This window comes from Sus scrofa, chromosome 9 (genome assembly GCF_000003025.6).
Source record: "Sus scrofa isolate TJ Tabasco breed Duroc chromosome 9, Sscrofa11.1, whole genome shotgun sequence".
NCBI classification, from domain to species: domain Eukaryota; kingdom Metazoa; phylum Chordata; class Mammalia; order Artiodactyla; family Suidae; genus Sus; species Sus scrofa.
In genome coordinates, this window is record NC_010451.4 from 58,736,326 (window position 1) to 58,763,765 (window position 27,440).

Consider the following 27,440-nt stretch of genomic DNA (forward strand, 5'->3'; position numbering starts at 1 on the left):
GAATGGGGGAGAATACAAAAAGTGGTAATCAACTATTGGAGATTGGTATAGATGGGGAGCATGGATTGAACCTGAGAAGAACCTGAGGCTTGGCCTGGCCCTCCCATCCCTATGCAGATGGCAGAGAATGAAGCTTGACTTTGCAAGGACCACAAAGCGGGTGGAGATGTTTTCCTCGCAAACATACACGGCAAACGTGGCAGAGAAAAGATAGAAGCCCCAGAAGAGGCTCCCTCTTCAGGGAGCCCTGCTTGCAGCTGATCCGCCCTCCTTTTACCAAGAAACTGCCCTCCTAAGGAGCTGTGGGGAGGGGCTGGGAACAGAGAGCCCACCAACAAAAAGAATGATGAAGTGGCCCTTTAAATATAAATCTCTGGAGCCCCAAACCCGGTGGATGTTCCCTTAAGTATTCAAATGAGATTGCACCATCAGATTGGTATGCATTAGGCTGGTTTCAATGAAAATTAACATGTAATTGCTTCAAATGAAGTAAGTGAGGAGGTAATCTGTTCTTAAATTGGATTCCCAGGATTTTGTGGTACCATAATGCAGCTGTGAAATGAAATATATTTTAAGGATGATGTCCTCAAGGGGGTGCAGGGGCCGGGAGGGGGAGGAGCAGAGAGAGTAGGTAACTGCTCCCCCCCCACCTCACCCCCTCTCAGTCTCCTCCAGCTGCCAGTGGATGAAGAGATACCCCCTGCCATGGGCAGCTCCGGTTTTCCTCTTCCAAAGCAGAAGCAGTCTCCCCCATGGGCACCAGCCATCGGTGCATCCTCTGCACCTTCTGCCAGTGTCTGGAGCTGACTCGCAGAGGCTCCGAACACGCCAGCAGCTGTCCCTCTGTGATCTTCCTTCTAAGCTGGATGGAAGATGCCCATTCTGGGTGTGGTCCCTGCTGAGACTGCCACACTGAGGCTTGTGCTGCCAGGGCTGGTCACATCGTCAGACCACCTTGGGCAGTGGCCGAATCACGGCTTCTTGTGCTTTCTGGTACCTGGATGTGAGGAGGTGATTCTTGACCTCACGACTGACCCTTCCGATATCAAAGACTTAGGTGGAGCAGCAGCAGCAGCCGCCACCAAATTCATGACCACTGCATCCTCCAGAGCCTGGGTCCAGCCAGACCAGTCCCCACTCCCACCCTCAGCAGCCATGCTCTGTTCGGTGAAGCCTGGAGAGGAGCCTGGGAATAATTAACCCTCTTACCCTTTAATCAAGAAGGGAAGCAGTTGGGTGAGGAGTCAGTGCAGGTTAATGCATTAAATTGTTTGCTTTTGCCACCCTGGGCTGGAATGGGATTCTCAGCCCCATTTGAAGTGAACTGGCTGTCCCCTGGTCCCGTGTCCTCTCTCCTCTTACCTAAGGGCCATCTCTGATGGGCTCTGGGGACTTTCTGTGCTGAGGCCACAGGCGGGCAGAACTGTTAAATGAAATGAATCACCTGTCAGTGGGCAGGCAGAGCTGGGGTGAAGTTCAAGGCAGTACAGCTGCTGGTCTAGACCAGGTTCCCTGTCAAGGGGCTGGGACCACGATGGCACAACCAACTGTGTCTCAGCTTAGGAGGAGGTAAGGATGGATAAAGAATCTATGTTTCAACACAGGAGGTCCCATCAGAGCTACAGAACAGGGAAATGATTAGGAGTGGGAGAAGGTTGAGATGCTATGAATCCACCGACGTGCCCCTAGTCGGGCCCCAGCCTGAGCCCAGCTCACCCTCCCCCAATCACAGTGTGGTTTTACAGCTCGGCTGATGATGTGTTTAATTCCTGTCTTTGTTTCTCCCTCTGTTTATGGTGCTATTTTCTTCCTGCACATGTTGAACAGCTCTGGCTTTAAAACTGATCAGAGCGAATGGCTTCTTCAGATGCACGTGCTGTATGTCTCTCTCTTGGTACGTGTGACCAAGAAGATTTTTGAAAGAAAGGCAGAATGGTTCCCTTCTCCCAGAGGGACTGCTGGGCTGATGAATTCAGAGAAGGTAAAACACGGAAGAGAGAAAGGGAAGAGAGGGGCCTTTGCTCAGAGCACCTGGCCAGGATTTGGTCTCCCTGGAAACGGCCTGAGACCCCCTGGCTAGTGGCTCTTATTTCCTACTATGGCAGGGCCATGGGGTTGCCAAGAAAATCAGGGTCTTCAGGGTGGGCCAGAGAGGGACCACCTTCAAGGTTGAAATGTGTCACTAGTGTGTGTAGGGAATCAATCCTCTGACTACTTTTTTTTTTCTTTATTTTGGGACCGCACCTGCAGTATATATATGGAGGTTCCCAGGCTAGGGGTTGAATTAGAGCTGCAGCTACCAGCCTGTGCCACAGCCACAGCCACACCAGATCCAAGCCAGATCTGTGACCTACACACAGTTCACGGCAACACCAGATCCTCAACCCATTCATCGAGGCCAGGGATCAAACCCACATCCTCACTGATCCTAGTCAGGTTCATTAACTGCTGAGCCATGATGGGAACCCCTCTCTGGTTGCTTTTTAGGAGAGACTTTCTATAGTGCATTAGACAGATCATCTGTGTTGATCAGTTCCTTTCTTGCTTCATCTGGTAATGGGAGGAAAATACCAGGTGCCTGTCTGCCTAGGGTTCTGCAAGGACAGATGGCCACCTCATCCTCCAGGCTGCTGGAGAGGCACGCCAATAGCAGCGAGAGAGCTCGGCGTACTTTCTCTAGCTTGCCCCCAGATGCTATATCTACTTGGCCCTTTATTTGTCCTCTAACCCCACTGCCACCCTTGGTAGGATCTGACTGGGCTTCTACAAGCTGTGTTAGATTAGGAGCCGCTGGGTGGAAACGGATGTGTCTGTGAGCTGCACGCGTGTGTATAAGCATGTGCGCTAATCGGTTTCTCCGTGATCGGATAGCTTGTATTCATCATGTTGACACCCTTTTCTGCTGTCAAAATTTATTACACATGGTCACCTTGATATGTTCTTCTGATTTAACTCTCTTCGAAGTCTGCCGAGTGCACAGGAGAAAAGGAGAAAAGGCCGTGCTTTTATTCCCATTTTAGAGACAGAGAAGGGGGCACGCACTGCGCGAGCCCGAGGAGGTGCAATTCATCTTCATCATGAAATCGCCTCTGTGATGACATCCACACGCCCTTCTTCCCGGGACCTCGTTTGCTTTGAATATTAAATCAGGGTCATGGTGTTAATGCCCTGCTCTTAAAACCCAAAGCAACATCAAGGAACAAGGATGAAAAGTAAAATATAAACCCAGATGGATGAAGCCGAAGCAGCCGTGGATACTGTGGTCTAGCATGGGGTGTGGAAAACATCCAAGCCAGGCCTGTGCCTCCCAGGGTCACCCAGGGCATGTTGAAATGTGGGAGATGAGGCACTAAGTGGAAAATGCCCGGCTCCATTTATTTAAGTAAAAGGACTATGAAGTACAGAAAATATAAGTGAAAAGCTGGTGCATTACGGGATCTCGTTCCAAGCTCCATTCTTGCTTCTCCCTGCTTTGACCTATGAAATCCCCTCCTGTTCCTCTGTTAAAGTCTACTTCAGAAGCTTTACTTCGCATTGTATTTTCCTTTCCCGCATGTCAGCGATGTCCCCACCGGCTCCGCGGCCCTCTCTTCCAACCCGCGGGCCCACCCCTTCTGTTCATCTTCTCTCTCGAAGGGGCCGAGACTGACAATTTTGCCAATAGTTTTCATACATAATAACTTAAGTGCCTCACTTTTCTGCAAACATGTTAGCGTGAGAGTTCAATTCTTCTGCTCCTAGCCTTTTGTGCCCGGTAAATATATTCCTCTGACGTGTGTTTAGGAAGATGGCTTCGTTTCGTGCGTGTGCCATTAGTGCCAATTGCACAAAGCAGAAACACAAATTACCTGCATGCCGCAGACGTATCTAATAACCTCAGCACTGTGGGCTGGCATTCACTGCAGCCTCCGCCTCTGTACACGAGACTGAAAGGGGACAACTGAGCTGCCTATTAAGGTGCAATGTAGGTAAAGTGCTGGAGGCGCCGATGAGCCTTTTGGGGAGGTTCTGCCTGGTGCTGGGGACTGTGCGCTGAGCTTGAGCCCTTACCCGGGATGGCAGGTTCTGTGTCCGCCCCTTTGGGGAGATCAGGGGCTGAGGACCTGCCGTGGCTGAGAATTTCTCTGCAAAGTAATCCCTGCTAGAAAGGGAGCAGATGGAGGACAGGGGAGGCCAAAGAGGGCCCTCTGAGGACACCCAGAGAGGCCTGGGTGGGTTCCCCACTGCAGGGTTGCGTGAGCTTCTCTTCTGACTGGGTTGATTTAGACAACTCTCTGCTCAGCAGATTGGCCTCCCCTGGGGCTGTTAAAGTCAAATCAACAGGGTTTTCATGGGAACAAATATTTATAACCAAGAGCCTGGGCTCCTCCAATGCCACCTACTGTCAGACTTGAGGCATTTGTTGAGGGAGCCTAAAGATGTCCCATGCCTTCAGGGAAAAGAAATGAGGGTCCCCTCTGTCAATGGGCTAGGGGGGCCTCTCCCTCCCCTGGCCCTGAGCATCAGATATCAGTAGGGCAGCTTCAAAAGAGGTGGGGGTGCTCCCCAGAGACCCAGGGGTGCCCCTGACTTAGCATTCACGAGCTCCTTAGATGGTGTTTCTATAAAGACAGTCTCACCCGGCTCGGACTTTCTCCAGGTATGGGGCCTGTCCCAGTGCTGCTCTGAACAGGATTCTTGATGCCTGGGACACACACACACACACTCTCTCTCACACACATACTCATCCACACACACTCACACACTCATTCATCCAACAGCAAAGCACCTAGGGAATGGAAAAACCTCTACGTTTTCTTCTTTCTCCCCATTTAAAAAACCACACCCTAGGGTCTCCCTCTCTGGCCTTCCTTTCCATAAGGCTTCTCTCATTCTTTCCTGTTCAGCCGCCCTGTTTCTCCATCGTGACTCTCCGTTACTTCTCTCTGCCCCTTTTCTCTCACTTGTAATGAGGCTGCTCAATGCCAGAGGGTCAGTGCTGTATATCACGGAGGGATCAGCATGAGGGCCACACTGACAAGGAAAGCTGTCACCAAGTTTTACAGCTTCATATAAAATGTACTGTCCACCGCAAGGACGGCAAGGGGGCTGCAAGGGCACGGGGTGGTTTGAGGAGAGGGGAGGACAGAGGAGTGGCTCCATGCAGGGGAGGGGGCACACCTTTGTGCTTCCATACAGATGTGCTCTTGCAGATGCAGCTGCAGTCTCTCCTGAACCGGACAACCGGACATGTCCCCAGAAGACCCCTTTATTTTTTGCTCTTTAGGGCCACACCCTGCAGCATTTGGAAGTTCCCAGGGTAGAGGTCCAATCAGAGCTACAGCTGCCAGCCTACGCCACAGCCACTGCAATGCAGGATCCAAGCTGCATCTTCAACTTACACCACAGCTCACGCCAACGCTGGTTCCCCAACCCCCTGAGCAAGGCTAGCGATCAAACCCGCATCCTCACGAATACTAGTAGAGTTTATTTCCGCTGAGCCACAATGGGAAGTCTTGAGACCCACACATCTGTAAAAGCCCTGGTGATGGAGTATCTGAGTGGCCCATCAGACAGAGCTATGGAGAAGGCTGACCAGAGCCATCTGTACAGAGGGGAGACAAGGAGAGTGCTATGGGGGTGACCTGCAACCCTTCCTCCTGGAGCAGCTGTAGGACTGGTCCTTCCTAAAATAGCACCGGGTGCACATCTTGAACGCCCATCAACAGGTGTCTGCCCACCTCTGGGGCTCCCCCATTGACAGGCTGGGTGGGCAAGTGAAGCCAGCCCATGTGAATCCTCAGAGAACCACATGTGACATTCCCTTCCAGAGGGACACTCCCACAGGCACCACCCATCCCTTGTTTAGGGCCCTGCCCTCCCCCGTCCACCACAGCCAGAGACCTGCAGGCCCTGGCTATAGAGTGTGGGTCTCCTGGAGAGAGGCCACCAGAGGTCCAGTCCCCGCTCTGTCATCTATTAACTTTGGGACCTCTGCATGTGAAGTGGAGACATTCCTGACCATGGCCTTGCCGGGCGGCTGGAGAGGTCATGGGCAGGCAGAGAACTAACACAGTCCTGGTGCCAGGTGCCTGCTGGATCCCAGTACAGCCGTGTTCCTCTCCTTGTACCAGTCCCTCTCCCCTCCCCTGCCCTCCCCCGTCTGACACCCAATCTGGGTGAACATCTCTAGTCTCCTTCACTGCACCCCTGCCCTAGCCTTGCCCCTTCTCAGCCATGGAGGGGCTGGACCCCCTGGTGGTCTTGCGAATGCTCTCTGCCTCTCCTCTGCCTACTCTCCTGCGGGCAGCATCTCCATCTTACAGGACATGGATCTGAGCACAGTCTTGACCTGTTTGAAACCCTTTGAACCTATAGGTTAGATCCCAGATTCCTTAGGGTCACTGAGATGGAAGGCCCTTCATGAGAGCCCTGGCTCACCTGTGCAGGTATTCCACACATCTGCCTCCTGCCCAAAGCCTCCTCTCCAGCTACCCTCACTAAGGGTCCTCAGCTTTATTCACCAGGAAAATCTGTGGAGCTTATTTGGAATATTGGATTGGAGATCTATTTATAAAATGCAGGTATTTTTTTAAATTCCACAAATGTTTCTGATGTGCATTTCAAGCTAGGAAGCATTGCCACTGCCTTGAACACACCCTGCCTTTGGCCACAGGGCAGGCAGGCACTGTGTCCTGCTCACCTTTGTGTGCCCAGCCCCTAGCACGTTGACTGGCACACAGTAGAGTTGCAATCTTTTGTGTGACTTACTGACCAAATAAAGAATGTTTCCTGTGATACTGGAGAGAGTGAGACTAAATCACATGTTATATGTATCCACAGGATGTAGGGAAGTGGAGGGGAGAATAATGTGTGTGTGTTGGCCGGCGGGGGCGGGGGGGGGGGAGAAAGAGGGAGGGAGGGATGGAGAGAGGCAGTCCGGGGTGGGGAAGGTGTGTGGGCTGTTGGCAGAGGAAGGAGCGCAGCCCAGGAAAGGTACAACATCACATTTTGCAAGCACTGTGAAAGCACCGTGAGTCCCCACAAGCACCCCTGCGTGATGGGCGGGGGTGGGAGACTGAGATTAAGTGGGGGTCTGACCATCTGTGTGCGAAAGTGAATGTACATGGATAGGAACAGAAATATAAACAGCCAAGATCAAGAGGATCCTGAATCCATTAATTCTCCCCAGAAGAAGAGACTGATGGATGGAATCTGCAGCTAGAGGAGTACTGAGGACAACGGCACCGCAGCCCAGCTGTGGCCAGTGACTTCTCCAGGGCAAGGTGGTGAGGTGCGAGGACCTCCAAGGGGCGCAGGGATATTGCACCAGTTATTCATTATGGGAGATGGAGGCAGTTCTTTCTTTTTCTTCTTCCATCACCCCTCTCCCCTGTGATGGATGCGGGCCGAGCCATTTGCGGTGTGCAGAGGCTGACAAAACCAGGCGATGGGATTGGAAATCAAAGCTCTCGCACCGCTGGCGGGGTGCCTGCCTTCGCAGCTTCCTCCCGAGGAGGCGAGGGGCAGCCGAGGGGGAGGCAGCAGCTGCTGTGCTTCTCCCCCAGGAGTTGTTAGGGGTTTTGCTTTTATTTTTCCCGAGAGGGAGGAGCTGCCGAGAGTAGCCAAGACAGCCAGAGGAAGAAAAGGGCCAGGGGCCGGGACTGGAATTCGCAAGGGGGATAGACCGCAGCCTCTGTAACCAGCCATGTTTCCTGCTCTTCCGTGGTTTTGACTTGGCATCCTGTCTCTTTCTCAGCTGCCCCTCCTTTGCCATCAGAGCTGCTCCCTGGGCTCTGAGAAGTGTTTAACTTACAGGGTGTGAGGCAAATGATTCTTGCATCTGCTTCCTGGACAGGTTGGGAAACTGAGGCACAGCCCACTGGGGCTTTCACTTGATCCTGTTCAGTCCTCCCTACGCCCAGTCTTTAATTTGGAGGGTTCCAGAAAGCATCCCCCCGCCACCTCACAGGATGAGGAATTTATACACTTCTTTGTTTTTCTGGCCCATTCCCCAAGGACACCTCCAGCCTCAAACTGTCCGAGGGTGTGGGGAGGTGGTGGGGTGTCCCCAAGCCTGAGTCTTAAGGGTGGACTCTGCCCTCTGCTGGATCCAAAGGTGGCAAATGAGGCAGAGAAGGAGACTTGTTCCAGAAAACAGACCCTGGCGTGCTTCCCAGGAAAGTCTTTGGTTAAAACAACCCAAACCCTAAATGAGTGCAGCTCAATATGCCTGTGATGTATTAATTCCCTGATAAGCTGGTCAGAATGTGTTTCCAAATAGACCTATTACATAAGTGGCAATAAATACTACCCATCTCCCCCCGCCCCCGTCTGTGCCTGTGCAGGCGGAAGGGCTTTGGTGCAGGATCCCGGGGCCACGTGGACAGAGTCTTGGCAGTTCTGACCTCCTGACTGGCGGCGGGGGGGCAGCGGGGGGGAGTCCTGAGCTCCCCGAAATGCGGGTCCCCCGTGGCATCCACATCATGCCGTCCTGCCCCTTGCCCACAGCTTAATGACTTTCTATTTTGTTTTACAACCTGCAAGCTGCTGCATGTCCCGGTCAACAGTATCTCTCTTTCCTGCTGCCGCTGCTGCCTGGGATGCTTTTATGGGCATCGATTCCCTTCACTGGTTCCCCAAAGAGGTTCTTTTCCTTGAGCCAGAGCGTCATTCCAGCGGATTACAGTGTCTGCCACTCTGCACTCCGATTTATTGCCACCCTGGGTTTTATTCTCCCCTACGCTTGCAGCCAAGCCTCATTCATTTCATTTTCTGGGGCGAGCAGAACGGAGGAAGTTGCTATTAATAGGAGAAAGGATGTCATCCCGCCAGGCTTAGTGATGTCTGAGTTTATGGTCTGCAGTTCCAGAGCCTGGCCCTGGCCTGAGCTCCACCCTTCCTCCAAGAAGCAACGTAGCCTAGCAGGGGTTCTCGCCAAGGAATTGACCTGCTGACAATTGACAAAGCTGGACACTCTTTGCAAGCTTTTATGGACAAATAGTGTTCTTGTATTTGCACAGCCCCCACCCCCCCATCTTCTATATTCCTCTGCTTGTGACCAGCAGTTTGTGCTTGGAAGGAGGCTGGACAGGGCTGTAGATGAGATCTGGGTATAGAGGCTGGGTGAGAGGGAGGTGGAGAGGGGACGTTCATGGCATGTGACTGCCGGGTTCTCTTAGGATGGCTTTTCAGGTTTCCCAGACACTAACACATGTGAGTCCAATTGAAGTCACTCTGTGGGTTTTATTTGCTTTGATAAACATGTTTTCTAATCATTTATCACAAATCAAATAGTAGAGCACTTTCTAAACAATGTCCTACAGATAATAAATGTCTTTTGCATATGCATACAAAATGTTGCATCTCAGCAGTTGCCCGTCCTGCTTACTTTCTGCAAAGTAGAATTTAGGAAGTACCCAGGGACTGAAGAGAGGAGAAGGGTAGAAGCTGCCCCTCCAAGGACATTTCTCACCTCTTATAGACTGGCTCCAGGCTGTGTAGATTTCTATCTCCTTCACACAGGATCAAGAGCCACCAACAGTCTTCCGGTGGGTTAGAGTTGTGGGTGTAGGCATTCGCCAAACCCAGGCAGCTTGCCAGAAGATCACATAGGCAGAGAGAGCTAGTAAGGTCGGCGGTCACCATGGACAGCGCTATGATTTTCCTGGGGATGGATTGGTGGTGTCAGCGGGCACAGAATACTTCTTTTTACAAATCACTCCTAGAAAGTACAATCTGCTGAAGGAGCGTTAGATGTCGGGGAGTGGCGGGGAGAGGTACGGGTGAAGTAGCATCTTTTTGGGCATGTATTTGAAGAGAGAAGTTTGGAGGGGGCCATAACTAGGTGTGTTTCTGGAAAGGGTGACATTGGATAATGCATGACATTATTATTGGATGTCCAGTGACAGTTTTAGAGTCAACATTGAGGATGCTTTTCCAGCCTCTTCCACAAGTAGTGATCCAAGGCGTTGAACTTGACCTCCAGGAAGATAACAAAAGGGCAGCAAACAGACCCCAGGAATCTGAGTTCAGGCTTTGTGGTTTCTAAGTGAGCCTGTGTATCCGAACCCTGGGAGGTCTAACCCAGTCTCTTAGGCCTTGTGGGCTCCAATTCTCATTTTGAAGACAGGAGAAATAAGTTTTAAGATGGAATTCCTAAATACAGACCGTATGTGGGTTCCCCATGCCTACCTAGAAGCAGGGCTGGGCTCTGGATTAATCCACAGCATCCTGTTTGCTCCAATGCAAAGCTGTGGAAGAGAGACTTGGCCAGGAAATGAAAATTGGACTTTTGTTATTATTATCCCTGCTTTTCTTTAGCAAAGAAGAGATAGCTGCATCTTCCACCGGTCATTCCAAATTGGGGTGTGTGGCACTTTGCAGAAAGGCAAGGAGGAGGAATCGGAGAGTAAGGAGGTCCCAACAGTGAGCGGCCCCCTCACCGGAAGCAGCTAGCCACCCCCACTTCCTCTTCTCAACTCCCTTTTCTCTAGTCCTCCCTCTTCCTGAATTTTCTGAGCAATCTGGCTCAGGCTTTTTGTTGAAATCATCTTAGCTCAGCATTTTTAGGGTCCCTATCTGTAGGCGATGTGGATGATCTCATAGGTTCCTGCAAACACCAAAGGCACATTCATCTCCAAAGCTTTCCACAATCCGCCTTCCCTGGCTGCTTAGACTATAGTGGGCTCCTCGACAAATTTAACACTGAACAATTTTGAACAGGTTTTTAAGACTACCAAAGTGCACCCTGGTCTTAATTAGAAGAACCCGATTCAGACACTGTTAGGACTCTGAGAGTAGGGATGTGTTTAGCACCAGATATTCTCAGGAGAAAGGAGCCCAGTGGTGACTCAGAAGAAGGCAACGTCCCGGAAGAGGAGACCGCTTGCGAAAGAAACAAAGGCTCAGAGGTACCAAACAGTCACCTTTGTTGAGGAGGCGCTAGGCAATAGCGCATCAGGCAGAGAAAGCCACCAGGTCCAGGAGCTTGAAATGTGTCTCCAAGTGGGAGGAAGGAAACACTGCACTTTCATCCTCCGACTTTCTGTGATTCTCTTGATAATTACCATCAAAGGAACCGTCATGTTGCTGATTGTACTCGATGCATTACATTCTAATTAATATTATCTGATTCTTCCTAGAGGTGAAACTAAACATGCGCCTTTGCACTTACACCCCTCTTTCTCTGAAGAATTTGCATAAGAAATGAAGGCATGTTTGCATTGATTGCGTTTCAGTAATTGGCATGTTTTGCCTTCACCGTTTTGCTCCACTTTTTATTTTAACCTCTTCACCTTTTCTCTCTCTGTTCACCTTGGCAAGGAGAGGGATGGTTAAGGGTATCAGAGAGCCCTGCCTGTCAGAGAACAGGAAAGTGGGGGTGGTGGCTCAGGCAACAGACTGAGAAGTCCTGCGGGGCTGGGGAGTCCCACAGTGACCGCTGGTCTCTAACAGATGAAGGGACTGAGGGTCAGGGAGGGGAAGGGACTTGCCTGCAGTCACACATTTTATAGTCTTGCGGCTGAGGTTAGAGACTTGTCTCTGCCTCCAGCTTTGTTTGGATGATTCCATGAGATAAAATTATATGTGAAAGGATTTTGCATGCTATCATGCATCAGGCAAGTCTGAGCTATTGTTTTTTTCTGATTAACTAACAACAACACCGACGACCCAATGCTTTTACAAAAATATCTCCTACTTATCCTCTCTTCTCATTTGGCGAGCTTTCACGGAGCCTGAGCTGTGGCTCAGTGACTTCTGGAGTGTGGCAGGCTCCCGGTTCTGTGGGGGGAGGGGGAGCATTGTGTTTTCAGGTCTTCTCCGTGTCTGTCCCGTGTTGGTGGTTGAATTGCCTGTGCAGGTCCCCTGTTGGTTTTCGTTCAAGCAGTTGTTACCGTCTTTGTATGATAAGCTCCTAAAATATAGACAGTAAGGAACAGGTTTTGTTCTGAAAAGTGAGCACTGCCTCTCCACAGGCATTGAAGCACAGTAAATAAAAGTTTAATGGCGAGCGTGGTGATGGAGGCATGTATTGAGTTACCTGGAAAATAATATTGGGGGAGGGGGGTGGGCAGCTGCATTTTCACACAGAGGATTGTAAATAGTAACATCTCCTTGTTCTTCTAGAATTCTTTTTTTTTTTTTTTTTGGTCTTTTTTTGTCCTTTTAGAGCTGCACCTGCAGCATATGGAGGTTCCCAGGCTAGGGGTCTAATCGGAGCTGTAGCCGCCGGCCTACGCCAGAGCCACAGCTACGCGGGATCTGAGCCGTATCTGCGACCTATACCACAGCTTACAGCAATGCCGGATCCTTAACCCACTGAGTGAGGCCAGGGATCGAACCCGAAACCTCATGGTTCCTAGTCGGATTCGTTTCACTGCGCCAAGATTGGAACTCCTAGAATTCTTCTTACTCTTCCTTTGTATGCTGACTGTGATCCTCTGACAACCATAAGGATTGACTTGCCAAGCAATTGTTCTCCCATTTGACATGTATGCAAGCTGAGTCACAGAAAGACAAGGAACTCAGGCTCGGTCACAGCAGTTGAGTTAATAAAACAAAGACTGAGGAGTTCCTGTCCTGGCTCAGCGGTTAATGAACCAGACTAACATCCATGAGGATGTGGGTTCCATCCCTGTCCTTGCTCAGTGGGTTAAGGATCTGGTGTTGCCGTAAACAGTGGTGTAGGTCACAGATGTGGTTCAGATTCCTAAAAAAAAAAAAAAAAAAAAAAAAAAAAACCCGAAGACTGAGCCAGCTTGACTCCACGGAAATCAGGCCAGAAACATTGAGCCTGGCCGCTGCTTCTCTTCACTATGAATGTGCAAGCTGAGGTTCTATCAGATAAAATATACCAAGGCCTGGCAGCTTCCAGATGGTAGAGATCTTGTTAAAATCTAAGTAATGCCAGTGCATTGTCAAGCTTTCAGAATGCTCACTGCAGAATCTTTTTTTTTTTTTTTGGTCTTTTTAGGGCCGCACCCACAGCATATGGAGGTTCCCAGGCTAGGGGTCAAATTGGAGCTGTAGCTTCTATGGCCACAGCTACAGCAATTCGAGATCCGAGCTGCATCTGTGACCTACACCACAGTTCACAGCACCAGTGGATCCTTAACCCACTGAGCGAAGCCAGGGATCGAACCTGTGTCCTCACGGATGCTAGTCAGATTCATTTCTGCTGAGCCATGACGGGAACTCCCAGAATCTTTCATAGAATTCACCAACCCCAGAAAACACCATTATGGTAGCTCAGGTTAAGGAATCAGGAAATGTAAGTTCCCACCTCCAGTCTTTTTTGAGCCAAATAGCTGCATAGCCATAGGCTGATGAGGGAAGTAACCACACAGTTCAGTGTTTCTAGGGTCCCTATCTGTAGGCTGATGTGGATGATCTCTCAGGTTCCTGCAAACACCAAAGGCACATTCATCTCCAAAGCTTTCGACAATACGCCTTCCCTGGCTGCTTAGACTACAGTGGGCTCCTGGACACCTGTGTATTTTCTGTTTGACATCCCATAATGTCTACTCATAAAAGCCCTCACTCTTGATCACAGTCTATCTCTGCTTCTCTCCTGCAGAACATCTGCCTATGTCTTAACCATCCTGCATGTCATGGCTTCAGTGCTTCACACCCTACACGGTGCACAGTAGGACCTCAAGGAGCACGTGCTAAAACACTGAATAACTCAGCAAACCTGTCCTTACACACCTGGTATTATCTCCATAGGGGAATCACTAGAAGGGAAATGCACATGGTGAGAAGAAGGGCGGGCCTGGGGGAAGGATCCCTGTGGGGGAGGGGAAAGGCTGCTGAGCCTGCCTGAGGAGGGAGCCCGAACCCCCATGACCACAGATGCCCTGGCAGCCCCATTTAAGGAGAGCCTGTCTCAGGAGTTCCCTTTGTGGCTCAGTGGTTAATGAACCCGACTAGTATCCATGTGGATGCGAGTTCGATCCCTGGCCTCGCTCAGTGGGTTAAGGATCTGGCGTGGCCATGAGCTGTGGTGTAGGTTGCAGACGCAGCTCAGATCCCGCGTTGCTGTGGCTCTGGCGTAGGCCGGAGGCTACAGCTCTGATTAGACCCCTAGCCTGGGAACCTCCATATGCCGAGGGTGTGGCCCTAAAAAGCAAAAAAAACAAAAACAAAAATGGAGACCTTGCCTCATAGGAGAGTCCAGGGTTCCGCATCTGATACTCTGAGTGAGAACCAGCTCTTGTGGGAATGATGCCTTCCTGGGAAACCTCAGCATGCCTGCTGTTTCTGCCTGTGATAGCCCTCTGTCCTCACCATCTTCTCTTCTGCCTTGCCCTCCAATGTAGTTTGCGTGGTACGTCCAGTTACCCCAGCCTTCTTGACTGGCTGCCAATGAGAGCAGAGCCCTGTGCCTGTGTTCCAGGGCCTCTGCAAGCCAGCTGTGGCTTCCTTCCCACACCCCTTCCCCCTGTGTCCCCACAGAGCCCCTGTGTCTGTCAGACCAGACCCAAACGCACACCCCATGCCCCCGTGGGCAGCTCTGGACTCTGTTTTCCTCTTGTGGGGAACACCCTGTCCCCTTCTCTCTACTCATGCACCTGTGTGTTTAGCTCAAGGTTCACTCCCTCCACAGGATTTCCAGTCCACCTGTCCTTCTTCTATCTCCAAACTCCTGGCATCCTCATCCGGAGCCCCTTTTGGTGGTTAGGCCTGGATGCATTGCTGCCCGAGGTGGCAATGCCCATGGATGGCAGTGCCCCTGAGTGGCCCCTTCCCCCCCTGCTCTTCTGGCTGCCAGCTCTTCTCAGCATTGTCCCCTCCCAGGAGCAGGATGCCCACTCTCCCCTCCGCCTGGCCTGTCTCTTCGGCCGCCAAAGCATTTCCTTCGAGCTTCCCAATCACAGAATGTTTGTGAGAACTACAAAGAGGATGTCTTAGCTCTGGAGCCCCAGGAGCGGCCCTGAGATCCAAATTTATGTGAAAGTGATTTATTAAGGAAGTGTTCCCCAGAGAACAGCCAGGAGGGGCAGGGAGCCAAGTGGAGACTCCATTTCAGGCCAGGGTCCCCAGGGGGGCTTTCCTGTGGCCTGCAGGGAGACTCAGGCCTTCCTGCTCCCACAGTTCACCTGCTGATGCTGCTTTTGGTGGTGGGGGTGGGGGAGAGCGGGGGGAGGTGCACCCCCAGGCACCTCAGCCTCTGAGTATGTGTGAAGAGGGGTACTCCCAGCCCAAGGTGGCCCCCGGGAAGAGCAGCAGAAATGGATTCTCAGAAGAGAAGCACAGAACTGGGCAGAGACACAGACTTGACTTGCAGGGCCCCCAGGGGCTGGGCTGCCTGCCTGCACGGCAGGGGACAACCCAGTGGGTGGAGGACAGGGACTTGTGCCTGGCTCCCTGCTTCCAGCAGAGTGGCTTCCTGACTCCCATCTGCTCCCCAGGTGGGTGGGTGTGGCTCCCTGGAGACCTGGTCCCAGGTGGCCCAGAGTCCCTGACCCTTTCCTGCACTCTGTGTCAGTAGCCGAGGCAGAACAAGAGGCAGGCACATCCTTCCTTTTGCTCTAGGCACTTCCTTCTGGTCCAGGAAAGGTACTTGCGGGCTTCTCCCAGGATGAGAAACTTGTGATTGTGATAGGGGTCAGTCAGCATCCCTGCTGTGATGGAGAAGATGATGGAGGTGACAGGCTGAAGCAGGTCTGCAGCAAACTGGTTTGGAGATCTTCCTTCTCCAAGAGGATGCTCTGCAGACAGCTGGCCACCCCTGGATGGAGAAGAAATCAGACAGAAAGCATGCAAATGAGGAGGAAACTGAGGAAGGCTCAGGGGACAGCAGTCTCTGTCCGGCAAAGGAGCCCCTTCCCCGGGGAGCTTTCTCCTTTGGGAGGTACATCCTGCCCCCCAGCAGTATCCCATCATGGAGATCAGCTCTCTGGAAGGGCCATGACCTTGTCTGCACTTACTTATTCTTCTATTTCCTGGTTAGAATGATACTGTCTTCTGGATCCAGGGACTCTTTCTCCTCAGAGGCCACCAGAGGGGGTGGGGGTGAGGGTGTGCCAGGGGGAGGGTGCCCAGGGCAAGTGCCCGGGAGGAAGAAGCTGACGGTGGCTCCAGCCTGCCTCTCTGTGTGGGTTCTGTACTGCCCAAGTTCATCTCACCTCTCCGATAGTGGAAGTGGCACTTGGTAACCAGCATCCCAGCTTCTTGGAGGAAGCCAGCCTGCTTCCTGCCACTCCTTATGTCCCCGTGGGCCAGGCAGTCAGTTTAGACATAGTGGCACCACCAAGAGGTAAGATGAGGGATGGTCAAGTTCAATTTTTGAGAAGAGGGAGAAGACCCCCTCTGGACCAGGGCCCTCTGTCACTTTGGGATTCTAGCCCTCATTGGCCTGTTCTCACAGTGCACTGTGGGAGTTGGATGTAGCACTGCTTCCTCCTGCTCTGAACCACTGTAGCCTTGAACTGGATCACCTCCTCTGACCTCTTCCTCCCCCAGGGCAGGGTCGTGTGTGTACAGGGCCTCTGGGGTGAGTACCAGGTAGAAAGGCAGCCTGTGCCCCCGGGCCTGTCAGAATCAAGGAGGAGATCAGCTGGGCTGGTCGAAGATGTGGTTTTGTCTCCTAAGCCCTGAGATCCTCTCCATGCTGGTCGGTCAAGCCCTCACTACAGGGGGTTCTTGATGTGATGATAGGAGTAGATGTGGGAGGCAGGATCCAGGCTTGAGGGAGCTGGAACCAGCTTCAAAGGTGGGGCCAGCCCGGTGTATCTTTTGCAGTGGCCCCCAGCCCTGGGCTCAGGAGGTCCCAGGTACTTCCAGACCCCTTTCCAGCATGATAGGGCAGTACCCTTCCAGTTTCAAGAGTGAGCATATCCCCCCACTGCTGCTCTGCCAGGCTGACCCAACTCCTCCAAGATAAAGCCCCGTCTCAGGTGTGGCCTCCACATGGTCTAGCTGTAAGGCGAGGATAGCAGGATCGGAGAAATGCAGACAGAAAAGAAGGATCAGAGATTGCAGATAGCTTCATTTGCCAGGACCCAGTCTCTTTTTCCCAGCTCCTCCCTCCGGGGTCGTGGGAGGTGGGGAGGCTGCCCGCTAAAGAAGAGGGAGGCACTGGCTTTGGGTGCTTGGTAGCCCTCTGTGATTTTTGAGGTGGCCATGGCAGAGCTCTTCAGTGGCTCTCTGATCCTCCTTGTCTTAAGGATCAAGTAAACACTCTTTCTCGTGGCGTTCTGCAATATTCCTGCAGGGAAAAGATGGCATGCTCAAACTGGGCCAATGTGAGGAGAGTTTAAGTTACAAAGATGCAGCTAAAGAGCAAGAAAACCCACAAGGGTTCATCAGGACCTGGGGCTAGAACAGGAGGTAATGGTTAACACCTCCAGGCCTGGAGTGAAGAAAGGAGGAGGGCACAGCTCCCACCAGGGACAGAGGGTCCCCTGCCAGGAGCTGTGATGTCTGACAAGGATGTGGATGAGCTGTGGCAGCCCCTCTCCCATCCATCAGCTGAACCCAAAGGCAGGCCAGAGCACTGGGAAGCCAGTTCTTGTGACCCACCCTGATGAATTTACAGTGGTTGGAGGGGATCCAGAAAGAGGACACTCACTCCTGACCTCATCTCTCCAAACTTTTCTCTTCTGCCAAAGCCTTACACTCGGCACAGTCCAAATTCCTCTCCTTGCAGCTATCTTTTTTAAAAAATCTTTTTAGGGCCACACCTGTGGCATATGGAAGTTCTCAGGTTAGGGGTGGAATCAGAGCTGCAGCTGCTGGCCTGCACTGCAGCCACAGCAATGCAGGATCTGAACTGCATCTGCGACCTACACCACAGCTCATGGCAATGCCGGAAGCTTTAACCCACTGAACGAGGCCAGGGATCAAACCGGAATCCTCATGGCTATGAGACGGATTCTTAACTCGCTGAGCCACAACCTGAACTCCTCCTTGCTAGTGTCTTTTCACAATTCCACTGTGCTTTGGCATGCTATTCCCTCAGCCTGAAATACCGTTCCCTGCTCTCTTTTATTTAGCATGCTCCTTCCAACCTAAAAGCCACCATAACTCTCACAAAGAGCCACACTGCCTTGAAAGTAAGCATTTTATGCCTCCTGTTCCCCTGCCCCAGAACTCCCCATAGTACAGGTGATGGAGCATGGACAGGCTGCCGTCAGTACACACCAGGATAAGAGTATGTCTAGTGAAAGTTCATGGGGGGTTAAAATTTGCAGAGGAAATGTTGGCACACAAAATAACATTGTGTGTTATAAGCGGTTCTGATAGTGACATAGGAATTAGTCTAAGATGCAATAGGAAAGGGCATCCCAAATACAGTGAACCATTGAATCCTAGAGGTGAACAGAGTGCTCGGGTAATGGTGAGAAGTCATCCAGTCTATCCAGTTCACATCACAGCTGGAACACCTGGAGCACTTGGCGTTGGAGGTGTGATGGGGATTTGCAGGAGATTATTCTCTGGGGCCCAAGGTCTAAGGGCAGATGAAGTCCAAGGTGAATTTCCAGTGATCCCTCGGCAATTCTGATTTTTGGTCTCCACGCAGGGGCTCCAGAGACCCTCACCCCTGTGTGGACTGTTTGAGTACGTTAGACCATGAATGGAGAGAAAAGCACCTTGGGCTGTCTGGTCCCCGTCGCAGAGGGAGCAGAAGGCTCCCTTGCTTTGGTCTGTAATCAGTCGCAGGATCCAGATGCCACTTTGCCCAACCATCAGGTGGCAGTGCAGAGCCTCCCTTTGTGCCACGTGGCAGATGTAATGCACTGTTATTGAAAACATGGCTTTGTGGGGGCTGTGCTTTACAAACGTGAAATGATGTCCTGAGCATCCTCAAGCCTCCTCCGGTATTCGAATTATACTGGGATTCGGTCAGGGGTACAGATCACAGTGGTGGTGCCATTTATGTCAGGAACGTCCCAGCACACCTCACTTGGCAGGGCAGGGCTTGCTTTGAGTTGATGCCACTTGCCTAGGCTCTCACAGAAGGGACTGAAGGGCAGGTGTGCTTATGGAGAACCTTCCTCAGGGGTCCACACAGCTGGTCCTTCCTGATTTGCTCCCAGAAACCTAGGGAGGTGAAAGGTGACAGATTGCCACAAAGAGTGAGTGTGCGGGGAGGGTCGAGGGTTGTGCTTGTCAGTTCAGGGGGTGCTGACTCACAGCCTGGGCCTTTACCGGACCCGCCCTCCTGATCTTTTTACTTCTCAGGAGTTTGTGAAAGGTGGGAGATTTTAATTAAAAAAAAAAAAAAGAATCAGTCAATAGATATTTATTGAGCACTTACACTGTACTCAGTACAATATGTAAAGGCACACAAGGAAAATAGGCATGACCCTCACCCTCGCCTTTCCAGAAGTTACCATCTACTGAGCAATGCCATGAAGGTATAGGCACAAGAGGAAAAGGCTGTGTGCATGATAGATTGTGTGACCCCATTTTGGGTTTCCACTCCACACCAAGCAATGCATTTCCACGCATGCTTCTGGGTAAGCTTCCTGCTAACTTCATGCAAGAGGAAACATTATTTCCGTTGCAGAGGAGCTAGATGAAACTCAGGAAGGTCAGATGGCTTGTTGAGAGGTAGCAGAACAGAGGGGGAAACTGGATCCCAGCCCGTGTACTTCAGAGCCTGGATCGTTCCTTTTCCCTGCCCTCCTCAGACCACAGCTCTGCCAGCAGGGCAGGCTCATGGGGCGCCATGGACACAGATGGGGTTTCCTCTGGTCTGTTCTCCTCTGTCGTAAGAGCTCCTTCTGCTTCCAGTGATGCCCGATCAGCCTTGGACTTATCTTCATGACTGCAAAGGATTTCATTGTCCGTGTAAAGCAAAAGCAGTTGTGATCAGGAGAGGTGAGGCCAGTGTGAACAGGTGTGAGGTAGTTTTAGTGTCTCTAGAGGACCCAGGCCAATTGTATGCATAGTAGCAGGAGCTTAGATTCCAGAAGGGCCAAAGTTAGCAATCCCCTACCACCACCACACCCCAGGGAAGCCTGCTCCTGCAATAAAGAGCTAAGCCAGCTATTTCTGTTGTCGGTATTGTTGGATTTTCAGCAGCTTGGAGATGAGGCATCCTGTCTGTCTGTGTCGGTTTCCCACCGAAGCCGGCCTGGAATAAGCACAGGCCAACCCCACGGAGCTGGGTGTTGGTATTTCTGAACCATCCTCCCTGGAGTGTTTTGCTGGGAAGCTTGAGGGGCAGGACACAAGCCAAATACTTAGAGCAACCCAACTTAGGGGGCAGCTGGGCCATTTCTGCACAAGAGGCGATCGTAGCCAGGTGCTGGGAAGGGCAGAAGCACTTACTTTGCTGTAGGCGCCAATGTTGCTTGAGATGTGATGCTTTTCAAAGGCACTTAAAGGGCCATTTGGGAGAAGGGGCGGTTGGATCACCTCGCGGTCTGGGTCCATTATTGTCCTCAGATCTTCGGGCAGGTGTGTTTAAGAAAGGCCACGCCAGAATTGTTCCCTCTTCTTCAATAATCCTTCTCTGTATTTCAGCACTCTCTCGTCTGCCTTTTGAAGGGGCCAAGGAGATACTTCTGCTCTATTTTCCTTCCAATTTACAGGGTCCTCTTTCTCTGTGTGTCTCTGTTTCCCGTTCTCTTTTCCTTCCAAATCTGAAAGTAGCTTGAGGCCCTGCATCCATACTTTTATGTCTCATCTCTGCAGCGCTCTTCTGGCCTGGCTTAATCATGCTTTGCTGTTCCTCTCTGTAAAAATGCAGCCACTGGAATAACGCTGCTATTCATCGGTGGAAGATTAAGGGCACAGAGGGCTGCACTTTCAGAGCTTTGGCACAGTCAGCGCAGCTGCAGAGGATTTCAGGTGTGTCACCTCTCTCCACCATGCGCTGTGCCTGGTGCATGGTCTGGTGTGGCTGTGTGTAGCTGGTTTCTGGTCAGCTCCGCAGAAGGCGCCTCTTCATCACAGAGAATGCAGTGATGATTCCCAGTAGGCACCCTTGATGGTCTGTGTTCAAATGGACCAGGCTCATCGTCTGTCAGAAGAAACTTCTCCAATCAAGGGAGCAGGGTACAGACAGACAGACTGAGGATACTGGCTGACCATTCAAATGACAAAGAGGCCCATTCCCTCTCAGGTGTGCTCTCTCTGTCTGGATTCTGCCAGGATGTTGGGTAGGCCAAGCCGTGGACTGTTTGTGGGGGCCACACGCAAGGAAGGGAGAGCTGCCAGTCTGGTGGTTGGGACAGCCATTCACAGAAATGTGGAAGGCCGGTGGCCACAGGCTGGAGGGTTGGAGCATGGAGGTACATGAGGGCAGGCATTGAGGCCGGTGGGCAGGTGGCTCTGAGTTGAGAGATGCTTGGAGTTTGGGGATTCCAGGACTCGATCCAGATGTCCAGTGTGTGCTAAGGCTATTCCTCTGTTCTTTGCATGTGTGGTGGGAGAAGTGGGGGAAAGGATGCTCAGGGTGGGGGCCTCGTGTATCTTAAGACTGTGGGGGGAGGGGTGGAGACCTTTAAGGTTGGGGGGGGGCATCTCACATCCTTTCTGACTCTCTGCTTCTTGGCCTGCCTCTTGCTGGCCTGGGACCACTTCCCAGGTAACAAGTGGCCAGGTCTAGTTACACTCACTTGGGGAGGGTTAAGTTGGAAACTTTAAACTGGTTAAACTCCTAGTTAACCATAAAGTTGAGCCCCTTCCTGAGGGAGATGGACTATCATGAAATACACGTGCTTCAGGAGTAATTTCGTAGAACTGCATTAAGGGCTGTTTCTGGAAAAAGGGAGCCTGTTGACTAAATTTCCCACCCGATTTTCTACCAACTCCCCATGGGCTCTGCTGAGAGCGGGTTATGCTTACTTTCATTCTCTCTCTGTATACATACATCTTTTTTTTTTCACCACGTGGGAGATTTGTGTTCCCACGCGTGGTCGTGGAGACTCGCTAAATGAGACAGGTGGATGGAGGCAGGAGGAGGAGGTGGCAGGAGCTGGCTGCCACATTTACCTTTGTCATCCTTCTCTGCAGAAGCCCTGTTAATTCTGTGCAGACAGCAAGACTGATGTCCAGCCGTGACAGTTTGGACATCTAATCATGACCTCGGACGTGCCCCAGATCAGGGCGGAAGCTGTGCCAGCTTTTCCGCGCCGTCTATCACAGGGGCCGCACAACCGTGCTGAATGGGCTATGTTGAAGCGTTAGTGCAGCTGCAGATGAGGGTCTTTGGCCCCACAGGTGGGGCGTGGTGTGGTGAGTCCACTGGTATTTTAGTCGACTTCCGATCATCAGACATTCACAAGGAAGCCCAGGACAGTTCTCTGACATTCTTCCCGAGGCCATGAGCTGCCCCCGTGGTGGGCATCTGAAACAATTACTCAAGCAATTTCAAGGTTGTGGATCAGCCTTTCCTGTACTAGCACCATTCACCTGGTATCTGGTCAGGTTTCAGCAGTTGGAGGACAAAATAAGCAGGACGCCGCCTCTGGCATCTCAGAGCATATTGGTTGCAGGAAATTTCTCCCTGTGAAGTCATGGAGAAGTGTTTCAAATGAGAGTCATTTCTTACTGCCACTTGCTCTGCTGCTCTCATGTCATCAGAAACCAGACAAATGTCTAAATGAACGGTTTTCAAAATGCGAGCCCCAGAACAGGTAGGCGCCCAGCCATCTGCATTTTATCCGGGCTTCCAGGTGGTTCCGAGGCATATGGAATTGAAATGCTGTAGGGACTTTTGAGAGGCCTGGATAAGGACATTCAAGAACACTGACTTTGGGGGAAAAAGGTTTGAAACTCAATTCTGCAGCTTAATCAGGATGATCTTAGTTCATTCAGATGAGATCTTTCTCTCTCTCTCTCTTTTTATTTTATTTTTTGGTCTTTTTGTGTTTTTAGGGCCATACTCGCGGCATATGGAGGTTCCCAGACTAGGGTCCAATCAGAGCTACAGCTGCCAGCCTATGCCAGAGCCACGACAACGTGGGATCTGAGCCATGTCTGCGACCTACACCATAGCTCACGGCCATGGCAGATCCTTAACCCCCTGAGTGAGGCCAGGGATGGAACCCGAACCTCATGGTTCCCAGTCAGATTTGTTTCCGCTGCACCACAATGGGAACTCCCAGATTAGATTTCTTAGACTCGGTTAACCTTATCTAAAATTGGCAATAATAAGTGAAACCAACCATGTTTTTGAGATGATAAAATAGCACATATAATAGATGTGCACGGTGCCTAGCATAAAATAATATGTGTTCAATAAACACTGGCCAATAACGTGATTTTCACCAACCTTTCTGCTTGAGTAGAAACAACATTCAGAGCGTCCCCCCACCCTTGAGGTCATGAATACAAGTGACGTCTCATGTACATAGCTAGCAAAGCAAGTGGTGGAGTGCGTTGATATTCAGGGGTTTCCAACCATTGTGGTTCAAACCCACCTTTCAGTGGGGGAGGCTGAGAGGAAGAGCATCAGGTGTGCAAGGAAAGCACAGCCTCAGGGAGGCCCAGCATCAGGGTCTTCCTCCATCGGCCGCACTTGCTTTCCTCTTGTTCGCTCTCATGTATGTTCAGGATATGGCCTCACAGCTGGTGGGGAGTCTTGGAGTTCACTCTAGATCAGCCAGACTGCACGTGCATCCTGGTTACCTGGAGAGCTTGTTAAAATGCAGATGCCAGAATGCCCAGAGTGGTGCAGTGGAAATGAATCCGACTAAGAACCATGAGGTTGCGGGTTCGATCCCTGGCCTCTCTCAGTGAGTTAAGGGTCCGGCCTTGCCGTGAGCTGTGGCGTAGGGGGCAGATGCAACTCAGATCCCACATTGCTGCGACTGTGGTATAGGCCGGGAGCCATAGCCCTGATTTGACTCCTAGCCTGGGAACCTCCATATACTGAGGGTGAGGCCCTAAAAAGCAAAAAATAAAATAAAATAAAATGCAAATGCCAGTTCATTACATCTGAGGTGGGGCCTGAGATTCTGTGTTTCAGACAAGCTCCTGGGGGATACTTATCTGTCTTTCCGATCATGCTTTCACACAGTGAAGTACTAGCTCAATGCCTCTTAAACCTTCCTGTACATACGGTTCACCTCTAGAGTGAGGTACTTAAAGGAATGGCCTTGGGGCTATCCGCATTGTCATCTCCAGGGGAACTTACTAAAAATGCAGAATCTCAGGTCCTACCTCACATGTACCAAGTCAGAAAGTGCATTTCGTTTTGTTTCATCTTTTTGTATTTTCTAGGGCTGCATCCGTGGCATATGGAGCTTCCCAGGCTAGGGGTCTAATCGGAGCTGTAGCCACCGGCCTAGACCATAGCTACAGCAACTCGGAATCCAAGCTGCGTCTGCGACCTATACCACAGCTCACAGCAACACCAGATCCTTAACCCACTGATCGAGGCCAGGGATTGAACCTGCAACCTCATGGTTCCTAGTTGGATTCGTTAACCATTAACCACTGCACCACAACGGGAACTCCCAGAAAGTGCATTTTAGTAAGATCCTAGGGAGGTTTATAAGTACAATAACATGTGACATTCATTCAGGCTGTGTGTTTATTCACACAGGACCCTGCACTTGTTAAATAGCTCACTATCTTGAAATTCTTTTTTTGTTGTTGTTGTTTTTTAGGGCCACACAAGCGGCGTATGGAAATTCCCATGCTAGGGGTCGAATTGGAGCTACATCTGCCAGCCACAGCCACAGCCACGGCCACAGCAACACCAGATCCAAGCCACATCTGCGACTTACATCACAGCTCACGACAATGCTGGACCCTTAATCCACTGAGCAAGGCCATGGATCGAACCAGCATCCTCATGGATCCTAGATGGGTTTGTTTCTGCTGCGCCACCACAGGAATTCCCTTGAAATTCTTAATAATTCCTGAACAAAGGGCTCTGCATTTGCATTCTGCACAGAGACCCACCAATTAGGCAGCTGGTTCTGGATACATCTCGTGTGTATAGGGCCCAACTGGGATATTGTTAAAAATTCATGTTTCTGGGTCTCCAAAGATTCTGAATCAGTGGGACAGGGAAACTCGCAACAAACACTTCACGCGATTTGGATTGGTCCATGGCCAATTTGAGACACAATCCCCTCGTCGGGCCTCCTCTCATTTCTATCCTGCATGGCCAGAAGAAACAATGCACAACACAAAGGAGCTGGACAACAGAGCAGTGGTATAACTGCTTGAGCGGTTTTCCCTACAGGGGCTCTCAGCAAGCCTTCCCACCTGCGCCTGAGAGGCCGGCAATGATCCTGTGACATTTACCCAAGTACGAGCAGAAAGGATGTACCAAACAGGAAAGCTTGTCTCGAGAGGGACCGCCTGGGGAAGCTGGTGTGCTCAGCACCAGTTCTTAGGCTTTTTTATGGTCACAGGCAATTTGGAGCATTCGGTGGAAGCCACATGGCTCCCCACTGAAAAACTCATCTTTGCACATCCTGAGGGGCACCCAAGACTAGGAATGAGACTCTGGCTGCATGGTCTGACGTCATCTCTCGCTCAATCTCTATCCTGGGGCAAGTCCCCAGACCCTTCCAGCCCTGGAGGCCTGATCTTTAAAGTGGAGCATGAGTAAGATCACCTACCTCACCAATTTGCTGCAAGAATCACATGAGACAGTGTGGATGGAAAAAGTACCTTGTATACTGCAAAAAAAAAAAAAAAAAAGTATAATTTGGAGGCATTATTATATCTACCATGGCTTCATTGCTATTTCCAGCATTGTAGTCAGGATCAGGACACTGTGTTTGTGAATTTAGCCTAAGGCCATAGAACATATCTGCTGTAGCTGGAGAAGGAAATGAATGCACACAGAGTTCTGATGAGGACTTGGCGAGAGGAGCTAGGAAATTTGAAAGTGTAGGAAACGAGAAGGGAGCTTCCACAATCTGGGGACTCCAGATGCAAAAATAAAAGAAAGAAAATCTATTTATACATGTGCAAACAGTTTTGAGATTTTGGAAAATGCCTTTAGTCTAGCAGTAATTGAACATTTCTGCCCCTGGGTATAATGAAGATAAGTGGCGACGGTGGTGGTCCAGATTTAGTTTTGACTTCAGAAGCCTTCTGTTGGAATTCGCTATTCTGAGATGAGTGGAATATTGTTCAGTAGTTAAAATCTGGGTTTCTGATCTGGCTCATGTCATCTGTGTGATTGAGGAAAAATATTCGGTTCCTCTGTTCTTCCATTCTTTTCACCAATAGAACCTTCCTCATAAGGTTGTTATAAATGTTGGGCAACTTAGTACCCCCTGAACATCTAGCAAGGAATATGAGGGATTATTATCATCCACATCATGGAAATCCCAGAGTGAGGGGGAGGCGCAGTAGGTGGTACTCACAGCACCCCAGCCATCCTGGGGGTGGAAGATGGCTCCAGGGTGTAATATTGAAGAGTTAGGACTCTTGAAACAGTCCTGTGCTCAGGGGGCTTCAGAAGCACCGAATCACGGGGGATCCAGAAGTTTGAAATAGCCAGTGATCTGAGGCTGTGATTCCTTAAGACTGGGATGCTGAGTTCCAGAAAGTTCTACCCAGGACGAATCAAACAGGAGGTGAATGTGTTTACCCTGGGGGCAGGGGGTAAGGACAAGGCATGGTTTACCAGTCATCCCAAGAGGACCTCTTCCTGACGGCTCCTGTTTCTCTCTGGTTCCAGGTGCACGATCGACAACCGGGTCACCCGGGTGGCCTGGCTGAACCGAAGCACCATCCTCTATGCGGGGAATGACAAGTGGTGCCTGGACCCCCGCGTGGTCCTGCTTAGCAACACCCAGACCCAGTACAGCATCGAGATCCAGAATGTGGACGTGTACGACGAGGGCCCGTACACCTGCTCTGTGCAGACAGACAACCACCCCAAGACCTCCCGGGTCCACCTCATTGTGCAAGGTAGGGGGATGTGGCCAGCAGCTGGGTGGAGCTGGGAGGGGCTGGAGTCAGCCCTTGGGCTGAGATCCTCTGCTGAGATGAGTTCTGTCTGCTCCATCCCACCAGGACAACTTCCTACTTCTCACTTTGCCCTCAGTTGCTGAAATTTCAAATAATGTTCCCATCGAATAGAACTAGGATTCTTTTTTTTAAACTTTTGCTTCAATAATATAATTTCTCAGAAAATTATCTCCTAATTTTTGCTTTCCTTGGTTTTTTTTTTCCCCCTCCTCTAAGTTTTTGGTTTTGTTTTTGTTTAGATTCCATCCAATTCTAAGCTTGCTTTATTTTAAGACCAGCATTTCTGGCACTAAAACATGCCATAGCCTTGCCCAGCCTTCAAAGAAGGCAGCGCTGTCTGCAGATGCTCAAAACACCTGCCTAGGACACATCCATCACTGCTACCGCCATTGTTCCCACCTTGCTTGCTTCTTCTCTCATCTCCCAGCCCTGGGTTTCTGTTACTCCAGCTCCCGTTTAACACCTGGTCCGATTCTGCTTGTTTGGTTTGCACCCCACTCCCCTCTCCTCCTCTGCGCCCCCCATCTTCGGCTTCTGAGACCCGTGTGTTTGCTCTG

At 51.0% G+C, this 27,440-nt stretch overlaps 1 protein-coding gene across 9 annotated transcripts in view; it reads left to right on the forward strand.

Moving 5' to 3' along the window:
• Positions 1–27,440, forward strand: part of NTM (neurotrimin) — a 1,001,784-nt gene that overhangs the window by 770,575 nt on the left and 203,769 nt on the right. For all 9 annotated transcript variants that reach the window (XM_021102352.1, XM_021102348.1, XM_021102351.1 and 6 more), the window contains one exon: positions 26,591–26,823. In XM_021102352.1, the coding sequence (XP_020958011.1) occupies positions 26,591–26,823 (233 nt within the window). The remainder of the gene's footprint in view (positions 1–26,590; positions 26,824–27,440) is intronic.